At 44.1% G+C, this 17935-nt stretch overlaps 1 protein-coding gene across 35 annotated transcripts in view; it reads left to right on the forward strand.

The window, feature by feature from the left end:
• Cacna1c (calcium voltage-gated channel subunit alpha1 C) overlaps positions 1 to 17935 on the forward strand; it is a 699954-nt gene that overhangs the window by 590165 nt on the left and 91854 nt on the right. For all 35 annotated transcript variants that reach the window (XM_058584157.1, XM_058584165.1, XM_058584160.1 and 32 more), the window contains 6 exons: positions 1521 to 1728; positions 2795 to 2915; positions 4814 to 4928; positions 5683 to 5803; positions 6130 to 6199; positions 15136 to 15268. In XM_058584157.1, coding sequence (XP_058440140.1) covers positions 1521 to 1728; positions 2795 to 2915; positions 4814 to 4928; positions 5683 to 5803; positions 6130 to 6199; positions 15136 to 15268 — 768 coding nt within the window. The remainder of the gene's footprint in view (positions 1 to 1520; positions 1729 to 2794; positions 2916 to 4813; positions 4929 to 5682; positions 5804 to 6129; positions 6200 to 15135; positions 15269 to 17935) is intronic.

Below are 17935 nucleotides of genomic sequence, written 5' to 3' on the forward strand. Positions count from 1 at the left end.
CAGGCAAAAGAAAGATGGAAACAGGCTGATTTTGCAAAGGAGAAAGCAACATTAAAGACCTAGGTTGGAAGGAAGTTCATGTTTACATCCAAACTGTTGGCCCATCTTCTTCTTTCCCTTACTTAGTATGGAACCATTCTCTGGAGAGAAATGCCCGGGCTGGGGTGCAGCTGTGGGGCAGCCGCAGGTTGGTTCACAGGTCATGTGCTGAAGTAGCAGAAGCAGTTCCCTGAAGGCGTTGATGATGAGCAGGGAATCTCTTAAGAGGAGGGAATCAGAATAGTGTTCTGGAAGGCAGGCAGGCCAGAGGCAGAGCAGTGGGGGAAGGCACAACCCCATTTGGAGCTGTGTCCCTATTGCTACTGGGTATTTCCTGATCCTGAACTAACCATTGCACAAGTGCCCAAGCCACATCCAGGAGCCATTGGTAGGTTCCCTCCGCTCACTTTTCCAAGAGAATGGGGTTCTCTGGGGCCATGAGGGGCCTCTGTACAAATAGTGGAGGGGCTCAGTGACCCTAAGGAGTGGGACTTCTTCTCCAGGTATCCCACCCACCACCCCCCTGCTCACAGAGGACACTTGCTCTGAGCTGTCCCCAGTGGGTATGATAGGAATGTTATGATAAGTGTTTCCCCAAACTTATCTGCTGTCAGTGTCTTGTGGGATGCTTTTTAAAAATACAGATATCTGAGCCCCCAACTACAGCTACTGAACTAGAATTTCCAAAAGAATGGCTTTATAAAACCCAATCCTTAGGACAGGGTAAATGTGGGAAACTATGCTAAACCTTGCTCTCTCTCTCTCTCTCTCTCTCTCTCTCTCTCTCTCTCTCTCTCTCTCTCTCTCCATATATATATATATATAAAATGTTGTAGATGGACATAATACCTTTATTTTATTTTTACGTGGTGCTGGGGATCGAACCTAGTGCCTCACGTGTACTAGGCAAGTGTACACTGAGCCACAACCCCAGCCCCCTTGCACCCTCTCTTACTCACAGATAATTTAATTCATACTTCTTAATCCATACCTAAAGACTAACAGTGAACAGTGATAATAACAATAAATACTAACTTTTATCAACTGCATGCCAGGCACTATACTATGGACCTTTGGGGGTGAGGGGGATTATCTCATGCAAATCCCAATTATCTGTTGAAGTACATGCTACTGTTATCTCCATTTTTTCAGATGGGGAGGCAGAAAATAGGGAAACTAAGTGGCTTGTCCAAAGGGACATGCCGCCAGCAGCTGGCCCTGCTGGGTGGGAACTCAGGCTTCTGACCCCAGCACCCCATCTCTTCATCATTACACATTACTGATGTTGGAACCTGAACTTAGTAGCTCTGTACTCTAATTGTGAGTCCAGTTCACACCACCACCTCCACCCCTGCCCCAGGAAAGAGAAAAAGAGCAGGTGGTAGAGACTCATCTGAGAACTTTCAATGGGCTCCTAGATGAGGATTGATGGGAAGGAAGGCGGAGGGAAAACAGGCTGACCTGCCTCGTCTGGTCCTCAGGTACTGGAACTCCTTAAGCAACCTGGTGGCCTCCTTACTGAACTCTGTGCGGTCCATCGCCTCCCTGCTTCTGCTTCTCTTCCTCTTTATCATCATCTTCTCCCTCCTGGGGATGCAGCTCTTTGGAGGAAAGTTCAACTTTGATGAGATGCAGACTCGGAGGAGCACATTTGATAACTTCCCCCAGTCCCTCCTCACTGTGTTTCAGGTATGGACTCTTCTCTGCTGGGATTCTGAGGGTGGTTCGGTGGTGGAGGAGGTGGGTGGGGAGGAAGAAGGAGCCTTGAAAAAGGTGGTGGAAAGTGTCACCCTTTCAATGTGAACAAGGCCAGCCTAGATCAGGCCTGAGGGTCCCTGGTGTCTCCAGCTCTTTTTGTAGTTTCCCCTCATCCAACTCCATTGGAATTCCTCTGGTGGGCAAACCATTGGAAGGAAAAACCTAATCGTTTAAAAATGCTCCCCTAGGGGCTGGGGATGTGGCTCAAGCGGTAGCGCGCTCGCCTGGTATGCGTGCGGCCCGGGTTCGATCCTCAGCACCACATACAAACAAAGATGTTGTGTCCGCTGAAAACTAAAAAAATAAATAAATATTAAAAAAAAAATAAAAATGCTCCCCTAGCCATGTAACCCTTTAGTCAAATTAAATCTACATGAAAGCCCAAACAGAAAAAAGAAAAACAGTCTGCTTATTTTGGGGAATGGAGAGTGATAGGGTTCTGTTTTTGCTTGCCCCTGGGAAAAGACCTAAGTAACTCAGAGAGTTGTGATTTCATAGCTATTTCGGCTTACAGCAGGGCTAAAGTAGCACTATTTAAGTCTAAAAGTAGATTGACTCCTAGAGAAAAATAAATAATATGTGCGGGTTGCCAGGATCTAAGGATGATGCCCATTGTCTGATGTTTGGGACAATTGGCTTTAGCACAGCACTGGCACCATGAACACAGTAAAGGGGCACTGACCCCCTCCCCAGAGGAAGGGCTAACGGTGATCATCTCATGCACTGGATATAAATAGTAGGAGAGATTTTGACCACAATGCCTTTTCAGTCCCTCCCCAAGTAATATTTGCCAGTGGCCGTGCATCTTGTCTAAGGATAGAGTCAAACTTGCCCAGCTCAATAGCCTAGTAACCCTGGGGAGGAGAATTGGGGGTTAGAAGAAGAGATAAAAATGGAAAAGAGATTTGTGTTCGCATACTGGGGCAGGGCAGGGGAGTTTTGGGGTTTGCTGTTGGTCTAACGCTGTGTCCCTTATTGGTGGGAATGTGTCATTCAGATCCTGACCGGGGAGGACTGGAATTCGGTGATGTATGATGGGATCATGGCTTATGGCGGCCCCTCTTTTCCAGGGATGTTAGTCTGTATTTACTTCATCATCCTCTTCATCTGTGGAAATTGTATCCTTTGTTGCTGCCCCCAACCCCTGCTGCCCCCACCCTCAGCCTGCAGCACAATGCCACCTGGGTGTCATCTGCAGGCCCTGGCTCTGGCTGAACACTGGTTGCCATCCACAGGGACCCCAGGCGAGCTGGGGAAGGCTGCCCTGGGAAGAAAACATGGCCCAGCTTAGAATCACTTTAGCATGGAGGCGGGTCTGGGTGGAAGCCCACAGCTTTGGCATGGGAGAGAATGTACACTGATGTTCCTGAATCTGTTCAGGCTGCAGCGTCGCTCAACTCCAGGAGGCACGTCCTGATTGTAAGCTAGGTGGATGGCGCCCCCTGACCTTCTGGCCAGTGCAGCCACTCACACAGACTTATGATACTAAGGACCCTAGGGATGGGGCCCCTGACAGCCCTGGGGCTGTCACACCTGCTTAGTGAAGGAGGACCGAGCCATCATCCTTGAAATGACCTTCATCTCTCCTCCCTGCTTTTGGTCAGACTCCTCTCTCTGAACTTGTTCTCCAGGACTTTAGTCACAGGCAGACCCAACAGATCCTTCCTGGTCCCAGCTAAGATCATGTCCCAGGATCTCAAACCCAGGTCCTTCTTTTCTTCCCCTGGTTGGAACCCCATGGGAGTTGTGTCCAGAACCTGGGTGGTAAATAGAAACAGCTTTGGCCCAAGTCTCAGGGGTCAAACCCCAGCTTCAGCTAATGCAGAAAACACAAACACTAAAACTACAGACAAAGCTTCACATTGTACCAGCTCAAGACCTCCAGCAAATTAAAGGCTCTGTACCTTGGTATCTGCAAATGCTCTATAGGTTGAACACCCAGAAGCCAAAAATCCAAAATTCAGAACTTTCTGATCAACATGTCACCATAAGTGGGAAACTCCACATCATAAATCTCATGCACAAAATTATTTAAGATACTACATAAAATTGCCATCAGGTGCATGTACAAGGTATATGTGAATAATGTATTTCATGTTTTGACTTGGGTCCCATTACCAAAAAATTTCATTATTTATATGTGAATATTATAAAATCTTAAAAAATTTGAAGTCCCAAGCATTTCAAATAAGGGATACTCCGCCTATAATAGAATAATAGTAATTGCTACTTAAGGGGTCATTGTGAGTTTGAACAGGATGATGCATGCAAAGCCCCTACTATGTTCCAGGGCCCAAGGGTGAGGGGTTCAGTAACCTCCTTGGACAAGCCCTTGACCTGCTTGGGCTTCGGTTTCCCTGTCCTAGAAATGGTGTGAATTTCTGGGTGCTCAGGGGTGAAGGTCAATTTAACTAACTTTAAGACCCTTTAAGCTCTATCTCTTTTGCAGTTTTCTGATCCACAGTGTTTGTGTTGGTAAGAAGTGGGGAGGCAGGGTGGGGAGAAACAGACAAATGACTGCTTCAGTTAGGAATTCCCAAGCTTTTGGCCAGCTCCAACCAAACCCTCCAAGGGTCTTTGTATGTACAGGCTCACATTAAGAGTTGGCAGAGGTACAGGCCACCTCCTCAGCTCCCAGTTATAATGAACTGCTCTTAAGAGCATTCTGCATTCTGCTAGAGACAATACTGCTTATAATGTCAATTACAGCCAGTCATCTCAGTGGGGAAACCAATAATGAAACCCAGCAATTAAAGAGCAAGGCAGGGCCTGCTGCCTCACTCACAGCCCCACTCCAGCCTGCAAGCTATCCTGATCTCAGCCACCTAGAGAACTCCTGATAGTGAGCAGGGTCATGGGGAAGGAAGAGATGAAGAGACACTGTTGGGCTCTGAACCCCTCGAAGTGAGCCTTGCTGGGGAACTCCACTTCTGCATGTCCTGCACCCTCCCTGCTCCCTATGCCCATCAAACACCCCAAGGCCAAGGTCATTTTCTTTAAGAATGGACACAAACAGATATCCTACTGAATGTATTCTTGGCCATTGCTGTGGACAACCTGGCTGATGCCGAGAGTCTCACCTCTGCCCAAAAGGAAGAGGAAGAAGAGAAAGAGAGAAAGAAGCTGGCCAGGTAACCCTCTAAGCTCACCCAGCCCAGTTCAGGAATGCCATTCTCACTGGTGGGAGAGGGGCATGACACCAACCGCTAGGCGCGATCCTTCTGAAAGGGACTGGGTCCGGGGCTTCCTGCAGTAAGTTGGTCCTCTCCCTTAATGCCTAGGCATTGCTCAGAAACAAGGACCATCGTGAATGATAGTCTCTACAAAGGTGCTGCCTTTCCTTACCTGTCTAGAAAGTCAGGGGGTTGCTTTTGAGATTTGAAGCCATGGGAGGAGAGGGGAGGAAGGCAGCTTTCAGAGGGGAAATAGCTCCAGCTTAAGGAGCAGTGCTTCCTCACTATTTTGTACCATCTGCAGTGTTGGGAAGGCAAAAGACCCAGTGTTGGGTCCCGCATTGTGCTCCATTGCTATCTAGATAGGACTGTCCTTGGCCATGCCTCTGCTGGGTATCAAGTAGAGTTCCTCCCAGAACCAATCCTAAACAAGACTCAGAACAGTTCCCTGATTTAGGGACTGAAGCCACTGAGTAGCTACAAGATGCCACCAAAATGCCAGACAGAGCCAGAGATGGCTCAGTCCAGTGGCACTTGGGATTAAGCCATGTTTGCAGCATACCCTGGGAAAAGATCAATGAATGTAGATCCAGGGGTTCTGCGCCCAATGACCCTACCAAACACAAGGTAGTTCCTGTCTACACTGCCTCCTGTCACTCCAGTAAACATTTATTTCTGTTTTTTTTTTTTTTTCTTCCTGCTGACCGGCCAGGACTGCCAGCCCAGAGAAGAAACAAGAGGCAGTGGAGAAGCCAGCAGTGGAGGAAACCAAGGAGGAGAAAATTGAGCTGAAATCCATTACTGCTGATGGAGAGTCTCCCCCCACCACCAAGGTGAGTAGCTGCCTCCTTCCAGGAGCTGTGGGGGCTGTCATTGAGAAAGGAAGGCCAGTCACCCAAGAAATGGAGAAAGAAGGAAGCTACCCAAAGGAGACAGAGAAGCCATGGGGCTGGAACAGGAGGGTTCAGTAGATGATGAGAAGGCATGGTGGGTTGAACCCAGCCTTCTGCTAATGTCCTCAAGAGGGTGTGCACACTGACAAGTATAAATATTTGAGTTCAGTCACTTAATATAATGCAATTTCAAGTCTATTTTGAGCCCTGAAAACTGTGGCACTTATCTGACTTAATTCTTCTTTCTTATCTCCTCTACTGCCTAGATAAACATGGACGACCTCCAACCCAATGAGAATGAGGATAAAAGTTCCTACCCAAACCCAGAGGCTGCAGGTACCTGTCACACTGACTCTGAGATCAGGAAGCTGGGGCTAGCCATGCAGGATGGCTGTGCACTGGGGACCTATGGTCCCACTTTCCCTCCCCAAGTACCTTGCACTGCTGAACATCTTGGCTGTATATTGAAGCATTATCATTACCATCTTGGGGAAAACTTTGATTCTGGTTTCCTTGTAATAGTAATATCTGAATGCATTTGAGAACTCATTTGAGTGGCGTTTTTAAAAAATTTGTAATTACTTTTACTTATTTTAAGTCATTATTTCAATTGTACAAATGCATAGGGTACCAAGTAATAATTCAATATGTGCCTACAGTACGTAATGATCAATTCAGAATAATTAACATCTCTATCTCCTTAAATGTCTTTAACCTTTTTATTAACATGTAAATAATTTTGCATACTTATGGGGATCAATGTGATTATTTTGATATTTGTATAAAATATATAGTGATCAAGTCAGGGCAATTAACATTTCCACTTCCTTAGCATTACTTTGAGTTTGCAGCGTTGGAGCTAATCTATTCTAGTTCTTCATAAAATATATAACATGTTAGGATCCATAGTTCTCCCATCCCCTATGTAGAATGTTAGTACTTCTTCCTTCTATCTAAGTGTGTTGGAGTATCCATTATCCAATCTCCATCTGTACTCCTCTTTTTGTCCTTTGGAAGCTGGATTCTATGAGCAATTAAGGTTTTATTATATCATGTGCTATATGATCATTATTAATTCATGTAATTTATTGGTATAGCATATGTTGCAGCATTATGCTTGCCTAATAATAATAGGCAATTCCAAATCTGCCCTTGCTCAGGAGATATTACTGAGTACCAAGACAGCTGCCACCACAGATGTCCTACTTGTTGCTCAGTAAGATGCTTTCAGGTCTCTTATTATAAAAAGAGCTCTTGCTGACACCATCTTCTTGTGCATCTATCAGATGTGTGAACTGGCAGGCGGTCTCCTTTAGAAAGGTTTTAATGTCAGAATCCTACCTTATCTCTCTCTGCTTCCTGTAGCTGAGTCCCCAGGACAATCTTAGGGCTTGCCTTCCTCTAACCTAGATGATTATCACCAACTTCAAGCTGGAAGTCAACACATACCACCACAGTGGCTTTCACTGACCCTTCTCTGTGTAGGTTAGGCTGTGCTGGGATTGGTAACCAAGTTGGGTAGCTGAAAACCTTCTGTGATTCTGAGTAAAGATAGTTTTTCCTTGTCGCTTTCCCTCTACCTGTTCTCTACCTGAGCTGCAAAGACAGTGGAGGTGTTTTCTATTAATCCTGGAAGCAGGCTGCTCACCAGGCCACCACTCTGCTCTCCCTTCAGGGAAGTAAGAATTTGGTATCTTGGACTTAGACACAAAGGAGAGTAGAATGTTTCCTGTTGGGACACTGAGCCTATTGAAGTCCTAAAACCCTTCTGGGGAGATGAAGAGAGCTATCTATCACAGAATTTCAGGAACTTGCTAGAAGTATTAATAAATGCAATGGAAAGATCTTTTTTGAATCCTGAAAAAGCAACTTAAATTTTAAAAGGAGATTTTTTTTTAGATTATTAGGGGGAATTGAATATGGACTGGGAACTAAATGATTTTGAGTAGATTTTGTTAATCACATTGGTATAATATTATGATAGTTCTGTTTTTAAAACACTTAAGTGTTTATGTCTGAAATATTTAGAAATTAATTTTTAAATGCCCCTCCAAAAGGGGGAGTAGAAGAGGTAAGTGAAACAAAATCAGTGAAATGGCAGTACATGTTGAAACTGGGCATAGGGAGGTTCACTATGAAGTCTCTACTCCTGTAGGGTTTTACTTGTTTTGTTTTGCTTTGTTTCTTTTCTTTTTAAGAGTAAATGGAGCATGATTTATTTAAGTGAGAAGAGATAGAACTCACACCATGCAGAAGAGGGCCTGATAGCAGAAAAACCAATTTGGGTGTGCTAGCTTAGGAGGATATATATGGTTCTGGGCAGAGCATGGAGAAAAATCTACATAAAACAGGCAAATCTACTATTGTATTTTAAAAGTTTAAAATGAAAGACAGTGATAGGGGCTGAGGGTGAAACTCAGTGGTAGAGCACTTGCCTAACATGCATAAGGCCCTGGGTTCTATCCCCATCACTGTAAAAAAGAAAAGAGAAAGAGAGAGAGAGAATAATAGAACAAATCCCTCTGGGCCCCAATAAGATCCCATCCCAAGCTTGCCTGGCCTCTAAGACCCAGCCTCCCTGTACAAAACTTGAGGGTCTTTACACACACACACACACACACACACACACACACATACAACCCACACACGCACGCACATACACACATCTAGATATAGTCAGGCCCAGACCTGTCCATTCCACACAGCTGTAGGATAACACACCTCTTGCATCTGTGACAACAACCTCAAATTCTGTTGTTCTAAGTAGACTACTGGCTTTTCTCTTTTCTGTTGCTGTAATGAAATAGAAGAGGAAACATCAATGAGAAAAAGGACTAATGAGGACACTGTCACTAAGTGGGCTCTCATAGAAATGTCTCTCTGCTGACCCAGCATGACACTGTCTGGGGTGGCTTTGTGGATTCTTGGGATGCTTGTGCTTTGGAACAGGGCCATGCTCTGCTGATTCTTCAGATTCTTTAGACTTTTTGGACTGATCATGGGGCCACTCTTCTCTAATCTCCCGCAGACCTTCGTCTTCATTTCTCTTGGTTCCATCTATCACTTTACCTTTGCTGTTGGTCAGTTTTCCACTGCTATAATAAAATATCTGAAATAATCAACTTAAGGGGAGGAAAGGTTTATTTGGCTCAGTATTTCAGAAGTTTCAGTACAGGCACTGTTGCTTTGGGTCTGTGGTGAGGCAGCACATTATAGGGGGAGCACATAGCAGGAAGCGGCTCACCTTGTGGTGGCAAAGAAGTGAAAAACAGACAGGAAGGGCCAGGTTCCCAATATCCCCTTCGAGGGCACCCCTCCAGTGACCTAATGTACTTTTACTAGGCCCCACCTCCTAAAGGTTCCACCATCTCCGAAAAGTGCCAGGCTGAGGACCAAACCTTCATGGGCCTTTGAGGGACATTCAAGATACAAATTATAGCACCCTAAGTTTGAGACCTCGGGGCCATAGACAATTGAGGCTGCCCTCACCCCACTACCACTTCCTTTTGGGTGGTTAACCCAGTTCCCAGGCCCCTTGTTTTTTCTCCATCCCTGGTTTTCATTTTCTTGCTCCCGGAGGCCCAAAAGCAGCATGTTCCTAAAGTCGGTGGCTCCACACATTACCTGGCCCCTTGAAGGCCAAGTAGCTGTGTCTCCCAGCTCTACCTCCGTGATGACCACACCTCTGCAGGTCATCTCCTGGGTCATTTTGTGCCAAGTGCAGCAGAAGTTCCCCGAGATGCTTCTGAAGGTTCATTTGCCTGATGTCTCTGGTCTTGTCAGTCTCTCTTTCCCATTGCTTTTCTGGAATGATGAAAGGCAAAGATCCTGACCTACCATTGGTCCCTGACCATGGCCCCTCCTGCTTTTGCAGCCTGTGGGCAGCTGGTCGTTGTTGTACCTAGTCATGCAGATACCCCCCAGAAGGGAGCCTCAGCCCAACTCTTAGACGGGAAGGGCCAGTACTAGAGCACTTCCACACTGTCCTTTGTTTCCTTTTCCCTGCTCCCCTCACTCACCCTCTCACCAGGTCCGCTGCATTTACATGTCCAGCTGTACCAAAGCATGCAACATGGTGGCTGAATGGGAGCTGGAATCCAGCCCTCAGTGGACTAGTCATACCCAGAAGGACTGTTTCTAAATTACGCAGAGGGGCCATGCAGCCCTGCAGTGACCCTAGGGTCCTCCCCACTCTGTTCAGTCTCAAAAATGTTATCCATTGGTTTTCATCTCAAGATTATCCCATAGTGCTACAGGTTGATTATCCTTTATCTGAAATGCCAGGGACAAGGAATGCTTCAGATTTTCGAGTATTTTGGATTTCAGAATGTTTGCATGAACTTGACCATTTGACCACTCCTAATTTGAAAATCTGAAATCTGAAATGCTCCAAAATTCAAATTCAGGATTCAGATTTTAGATTTTCAGATTAGGGATATTCAATTTATAGTAGATAGATGCATCCATCATGCACAAAGAAAACCTTTATGCAAAGAAAAATTATCATTCTGTGTTTTAGTCAGCTTTTGTGTTGCTGAGACCAAAAGACCTGAAAAGAACAACTTAAAGGAGGAAAAGTTTATTTTGAGTTACAGTTTCAGAAGTTCAGTCCATGGTCAGCCAATTCCATAACTCTGGGCCTGAGGTGAGATGGAGCATCATGGCGGATAGGCATGAAGCACTCAAAACAGTACAGCACAGAGATAGCTCTTCTCATCAAGGGCAAATATAAACCACAAGGTCACACCCACATTGACAACTTCCTCTAACCGTACCCTACCTGCCTGCAGTTACTGCCCAGTTTATCCTGAATATCAGAAGATCAATCTACTAGTTGGTTAAACCTCTCACAATCTAATCATTTCACCTCTGAAAACTCATGCATTGTTTCACCCATGAGCTTTTGGGGGACATCTCATATCTAAACCACAACATTCTGCTTTTAATTTATTAATTTATTTGAATGAAAATAGAGGTGTTCCTAAGAACCTCTAAGAACTTGAAATGAACGAGTACAAATTTGCTTTTTTAAAAAAGCAGGTGACACCAGAAATTGTGTCGTATGGCATCAGAGGTTCTGGGGGATGCTCTGATCATTTTAAGGGGTCCAAGCACAAAAAGAGCAGTGAGATGTGGTCAAGTCAGCAGGAGGGACTTCATGGGAAAGGGGGGTCTTGACTGGGAGGGTGGGGGAGTTGGAAAGGTTAAAGAAGTTGTATCAGAGCTATACTCTTGTCATAGACACTGAGAGTTGGAAGGAACCTTGGAGATAATGTGTCATTTGATAACTACTTATCAAGCACCTACTGTAAGCCAAGCACTGTGCAGACCCCAGGGATACGTGTCTAGGCAAGACAGGGAAGGGCCCTGCCCTCCTGAAGTTTACATTTCAATGGAGAAACATACAAGAAAACAAACCAGAGCTGCTTTAATTGTGTGGTCAGTAAAGGCTTTTTTGAGGATGTGACATTTGGGCTAAAATGTGAATAGCCTGAAGAACTTGAACATGGAAGTCAGAGGGATGAGCACTCCGGGTGGAGGGAAGAGTGGGTGCATGATCTCTTAGGTGGTATGTACTTGGCCACAGAGGACTCCAAGTGGGCTAGTGCACCTCAACTTGCACCTCCAAGTTGAGCCAGTATAGAGCAGATATCTGGTACAGAAATGTTCAAGTCCTTCAGGCTATTCAGATTTTAGACCAAATGTCACATCCTCAAAAAAACCCTTTACTGACCACACAAATACAGAGGGAGAGCACTGGGAGATGAGATGGGACACCAGGAAGGCCTCAAACCACAACATTCTGCTTTTAATTTATTAATTTATTTGAATAAATTAAATAAATCAAAGACCATGCACCTGGACAGTCACCAAAATTCCTTATCCTTTCAAGGACTCACTTCACTCTGGGTGCCATGTGAGGAAGGGGGCAGTTGATGGTTAAGGGCAGAACCTGGACTTGGAATTCATTTTGCAGATAGAGCCATCTGGATTTATCAATGGCTTAGAGGTTGGAGGGAGAGAAAGAAGAATGAAGCATAGCAGGTTTTTTAGTTGAGCCAGTATAGAGCAGATATCTGGTACAGAAACTGCATCCTCAGACTTCTCTTCCTATACTTTCAGGCAGAGCTCTGCCCTGGATGTTTGGTCCTTGCTAATCATGCATTACCCTTGGGTTGCTAGCAGGCTCGCATGCTGAGAAATGTAAGCTCCATGAGGACAAGAACCATGGCTTTGTGTTCTCAGCCTTGGGTTCAGTGCTCTGTAGGCACTAGGCAAATAATGTTTTTATTCCAGTTGGCCTTAAGCAAAATTGCAGAGACAAACATTGAGTATCAAATGAGGAGGAGGCAAGGGATGCCAAAGACTAAGATGGGGTATTCAGCTGTCCAGTGCTTCCTATTTGCTCACTTGTTCGGTTTGTGTGTTCAGTTCTGGGATGAACCCAGGGCTCTGACACTGAGCCATATTTCCAGCCCCTGCTTTCACTTTTAAATACTCTAAACTGCCATTCAGAAAAGCAGCAGCATTACCTGACTCATCACACTTTTTTCCAAACCCCCAAGAACAGAAAAGAGAAAATAAAGACCCTGAAGGAATTTTACTGGCATTTAGGAGTCAGGGTCCAGGTGGTTCAGCTGCCAGCCCAAAAATGAACTTCATCTGACCTTTCCTGATCTGTCAGCCTCCCTCTTTATCCATGATACCTGCTGGCATCGCATGCTGTCAAATTTCTGTCCTTTTACAAATTTGAGTTTGTCCTTCAGAAATCATGTCCTCTAAGAATGATGCCTGCAGTTCAGCAGGTGTATCTGATGGAGCAACTGCCTTGCTTACCCCAGGAATGGAAGTCAGGGTAGAGCTTCCTAAGCAGCAAGACAGTCTATGCCGATGCAAGAGTGTGCAGAACCATTCCTTAGGACGTTACATTGGCACAACGCTAATAAATATGGTTTTCTATAAATATACTTGATTCAAATAAGCATTAAGTGACCTGTTATCAAATTGTCATGAATACAAAAATGTTGGCCCATTTAGAGCAAAACTGAAAAGAATACAAACACCTGGGCAGAAATTTTAAATCTTTCCTTATTAAATTTTACCTGTGAATATGATTTGGACCAATTCTGGTTTTACTTATTCTACTTTCTTTTACACAGCAAGGTTCAGGAATCAGAAAGCTTCAATTCTTTGCTTTCACACAATTTTTTTAATCTTGCAGCTCTCCTCTGAAAATATTAATTGCCTTGCTGGTCAGCTCTAATGACCCTAGGGATAGGATCTGATTTATGGATATATTCTGCTGGTTCTCCAAAAAAGCCTTGGTGCCTAAATGCTTCTTGCTTGATAAAGAATTACTTTTGTGCCAGGAATTTTTGTCTCTGCACTACCTGGCTTCCCGCCCCCCCCCCCCCACCAAGTGCTGAGGATGGAACCCAGTGCCTCCCAGGTGCTAGGCAAGTGCTCTACCACTGAGCTTCCCCCCCCCCCACCCCCCAGCTTCATTTTAACCAGAAGAAGAGAGAGCATGCAAGGCATGGCTGGGTTCCTAAGATGCTCTTCCCATGACAGATGAGTCTCCACCTGCCCCTTTTCTTTTGAAGTTGTGGAAGTTTAATCATCATCAAAATCAGGGTGTGGTTCTTCCTTCTAGAATTTTCAGCACATAGAAAGACGGGACAGACCCATTTAAAGCCAGGTATCTGAGGCTTTGTGTTCTCAGTGCCTTATAAATGTGAGAGGTCCAAGGTGTCACAGAGGAAGATGGTTCCCCAGAGCCCCGGTACTCAGGAGAGCCAGATAAAGGAAACTGTCTGAAGTGGGAGTCCTTACTAATTCTGCAGAGAAGGAGATGAAGGGCAACTTAAACTGGTCTCAGAGTTCTAAAGCTTAAAGTCTGACATCAAGGTGACAACAGGGCCGTGCTCCTTCTGGAAGGCTCTGTGGAAGAATTCTGTCTCCCTTCTTCCCAACTTCTTGTGGTTGCCAGCAATCCTGGGCTTGTAGATGCACCACTCCAATCTCTGGCTCTGTCTTCATGTGGCCTTTTCCCCTGTGTGTGCCTTTGTGTCTCTGAATGTTTATTACAAGGGAAAACCAATAGTAGATTTAGGGCCTGCCCTAGTCCAACATGACTTCAACGTAGCTAATTACATCCACAAAGACCATATTTCTAAATAAGGGCATATTCTGGAGGTTCTGCTTAGGCATGAATGTGGGGGTACACTAGCCAATCTCAGTGGGTGGGAGTAGACAATTTGATAGAGCATAGCAGCAGTTACAGATCAGACTGAGAAAGATGTTGAGCACTAATTCTCAAGCTTAGATTCTGTCCTGTGGATGGAGAGGGCAAATACAGCAGTAAATAAAGTAAATACAGCAGTCACCATGTGCCAGACACCATTCTAGGTGCCTATATGCTGTTATTGTTCTAACTTAGATGAAGAAATGAAGCATAAGGAGGTTAAATAAAACATTCATAGACAGAAAGAAACAGAGTCACAATGTGCAAGAGGCACTTGGCTGGAGAGCTTGTGTTCTTAAGTCACGCTGTTTCTTCTCCCGTGCCGGACATGTCTGAGTGCATTTCACAGTATGCAGTGGTTCTTCCCATGGGCAATGGGCTGCAAGCAAAGGAGCAAGCTTTTTGACTTCAGTCTACATTAATGAGGCCACTGGCTAGGAGCACAAAGGACTGGAGTCAGTATCTAAACCTTCTAATGAAGGGGCCTTTACAGTCAGCATTGTTGTCTGGGTACCCCTAGAGCACATGATTTCTGTTAGAGTTTCATAAATGGGAAAGTGTTGGTTTTAAATTCCTGGAACTTTCAAGAATGGAGTTGTTTGTAAGGGATTGACAAACTAAGCAATTCCCTTTCCTCATGGCAGCCAAAATGGCAATGCCTGGTTTTATCTAGTCCCCTTTCCAATGCCTTTCAACCAGGATGACCAAAATGCCCATTAGCCCAAGACTGGGTGGTGTCTTGGACTATGGAAATTTCAGTTTTAAAACCAGGCAGTTGAAGTAAACTAGGACAAGTTTTCCACTCTACTTACAACCCCTCTTATTAAGTACTGCCAGGGAAGTCTGTCCCTCTCAGACATAAACTCCAGTAGTCCCCAGAATATCTGTCTTGATTGATCCTCTACATGTTCAGGGATACAAATGATGTCTTGATTCCTACCAATAGGAAAGTCTCAGGAAAAAGGTGCACAATGGTAAGAATCAGTGGAAGTGGTAGTTATTTAAAATGGTGGTTTTTCTCTTACAGGAGAAGAGGATGAGGAGGAGCCCGAGATGCCTGTTGGGCCCCGCCCACGACCACTGTCTGAGCTGCACCTTAAGGAAAAGGCAGTACCCATGCCAGAAGCAAGTGCATTTTTCATCTTCAGCCCCAACAACAGGTGTGTGTGAATGGTGAGGAGGGTGGACTCCGCTGCCTCTGTGATACAGACCCAGCCCATGCCTATGTCTTACCTGTACCTGTGCAAGGAACCTGGGACTCTCTCAACTCCCTCAACTTATGTAAACAGCCTCTGAGTCAAGGAAGAGAGTCCTGGACTCTGAATCAGATGATCTGCATTTATTTACATATATTTGCTTATTTATACTAATGTTATTTTATTTATTTACTTGCTTGTGCTGGAGATTGAACTCAGAGCCTTGTACATGCTAACCACGTGCTATATTATTGAGCTACACTCCAAGCCCCTGCTTTTATTTTTTTCTTCCCCAGGTTTTGTGTGTTTGTTTGTTTCTGGTTTTGTTTTTGTTTGGGTACTGGGGATTTAACCCAGGGGTGCTTTACTGCTGAGCTACATCCCTACCCTTTTTTATTTTATGTCAAGACAGAATCTCACTAAGTTTCTTAAGGTCTCACTAAATTACTAAGGTTGGCCTCAAACTTGCTATCCTCCTGCCTCAGTCTCCCAAATCTCCAGGCTTACAGGTGTGCACCACCATGCAGAGCTCTCTCCAGGTTTTGAAATGTATAAACTATTACTATTCTTTGGGTGGTTACCTTTGATACTTTATTAAGTTTATTTAACTTAACAAAATGAAAAGCTAACCAATATCTTAAGCCTCCTTCTGTACAATAGGAGTTTAGAGTATTTTAACTCACAAATTTCCTCCCAATTTACATATTATTGCTTAGTCCTGAACTTTATTTAGAACCCAACAAGTTAGACATGATGACGATGATGATGATGATGATGATGATGATGATGATGATGATGATGATTTAGGCAGAGTATATTTAGATTTACATATAACTTACCATTTCATTTGTTGACCATTTTTATGCATGCCAGTCTCTTCTGCAAACATTTTCTTCCTTTTAAAGCACATTCTATAGAAGTTTTTTAGTTCCTTTATGGTCCACTTGGCCTGTATTCATCTGTAATTGTTTTCGTTTCTTATTCTTAAAAGGTAATTTAGCTATGGGTATAATTTGGGACTAACAGTTTTGGTCCATCAAAGTGTTATTCCACTGTGAAGTTAGCTGGCTTTCTAATTATTATTCCTTTGTAAATAACTAACCCTTTACTACCTTGTGTTGAGGCATAGGTTTCTCTTGTGTTGCTTAGCATATGTTATACTTCCTCACTCTGTATTTGTATTCTGGATTTGTGTTCTTCTGCAGTTCTTAAAAATTGGCAGCCATAATCATTAACTTTTGCCTCTTCTCAATTCTCTGTTCCTTCACCCTGCACTCCAATTAGACACGGGTTAGACCTTCTCATTCTGTCCGTCCCTCTCTTCCCTCTCTCTTAAGGTGCCTTCCATGTCTTTCATCTCCTTGCCTCTCTTTCAGTTGTCTGGATGATTTCTTCTGATTTATTTTCCTGTTTGTTAATTCTCTTCTTAATTTTATATTGCTGTTTAAATCAATTTTTTTTTACATTGACTATTCTTGCATTCTGGTTAGTTCCATATGTTGTTGTTGTTGTTTTTTTTTTTAGATCCATCTGTCTATATCTTATAGTTTCTGTTGATTCATCACATTTGTGATTGAGTCTTTTATTCCATTAAGTATTTCAAATATAGTTATTCTGCATTTTATACTGATATGCACAATGCCTGGTCTTTTGGAGTCCAAATCAGTTATTTATTGTTATTTCTAGTTTCCCTAATGGTAGTTTTGTCTTTTTGTGTGTTCCATGATCTTTTCATTGGTGAGAATCCTAAAGTATATATAAATTGGGACTGGGGAAGCTTGCTTTCTTCCAGTGTCCCTTGAGGGCTCAGCCTCAAAGTTCCAGGCTCACCTCAAGACTGCCTTGAAATTCAGTTTCCTGGCAGCAATGCTGTTATGGGCATCTCCCCTTAGGCAGTTCTGCCCTTCCATGATGCCCATGCGCAAACCTCAGCTCAGTGGGTGGGTTGATCAGTTGGTTAGTTGGTTGATTTTTGGCCAACTGACTGGTTGATTATTTGGTTGGTTGACTGGTGGGTTGTTAGCTTGCTGATTTGAATGAAATGATCCTTGTAGACCGCTCCTAAGTCTCATGAAACCAGCATTGTCTCAGAATTTGTCCTTCCCAGGTCTTGGTTCTTCTACAGCAGGTGAGTCTCTTAGAGGATTGAGTCAACCATTATGGCATCAGTAGAAGTCTGAAGGCCTGGGACCAAGCCCTGACTCCCCAACAGTATAGGCTATGTTTGAGGGCAAGCCTCTCTTTCCTGGGTTTCAGTATTGTTATCTGTGAAATGAAGGTGGTTCTGTGCTATTGTTAAGATGAGATAGTGTGCAACACACTCTAGGTATACATGGTACTATCCATGAATGTCCAGAGGTCCCAATGGGTAGTTCTTTGTAATTGTGCTGAGATGTGGAATCAAGTTGCACACTTGAAGCTATTACACAGGGCAAATCCCCTAGCCAGATAGCTATATTATTCCCTGTGCATAAAAATATGACATAGATCTTATAAAGTGATTTTTTTTTCCAAATGATGAGGAAAACAACTCTCAAGCAAAGGCCAGTTGTTAATGTCACAGCAATATTTGAAAATCCAGAAATTCCCGAATATCTCATATGTAACCCTCTAAAATGTCAAAGGTTTCTG

This window comes from Marmota monax, unplaced genomic scaffold (assembly GCF_021218885.2).
Source record: "Marmota monax isolate L192 unplaced genomic scaffold, Marmota_monax_Labrador192_F-V1.1 WCK01_AAM20220418_F8-fsc00163, whole genome shotgun sequence".
Lineage (NCBI taxonomy): Eukaryota > Metazoa > Chordata > Mammalia > Rodentia > Sciuridae > Marmota > Marmota monax.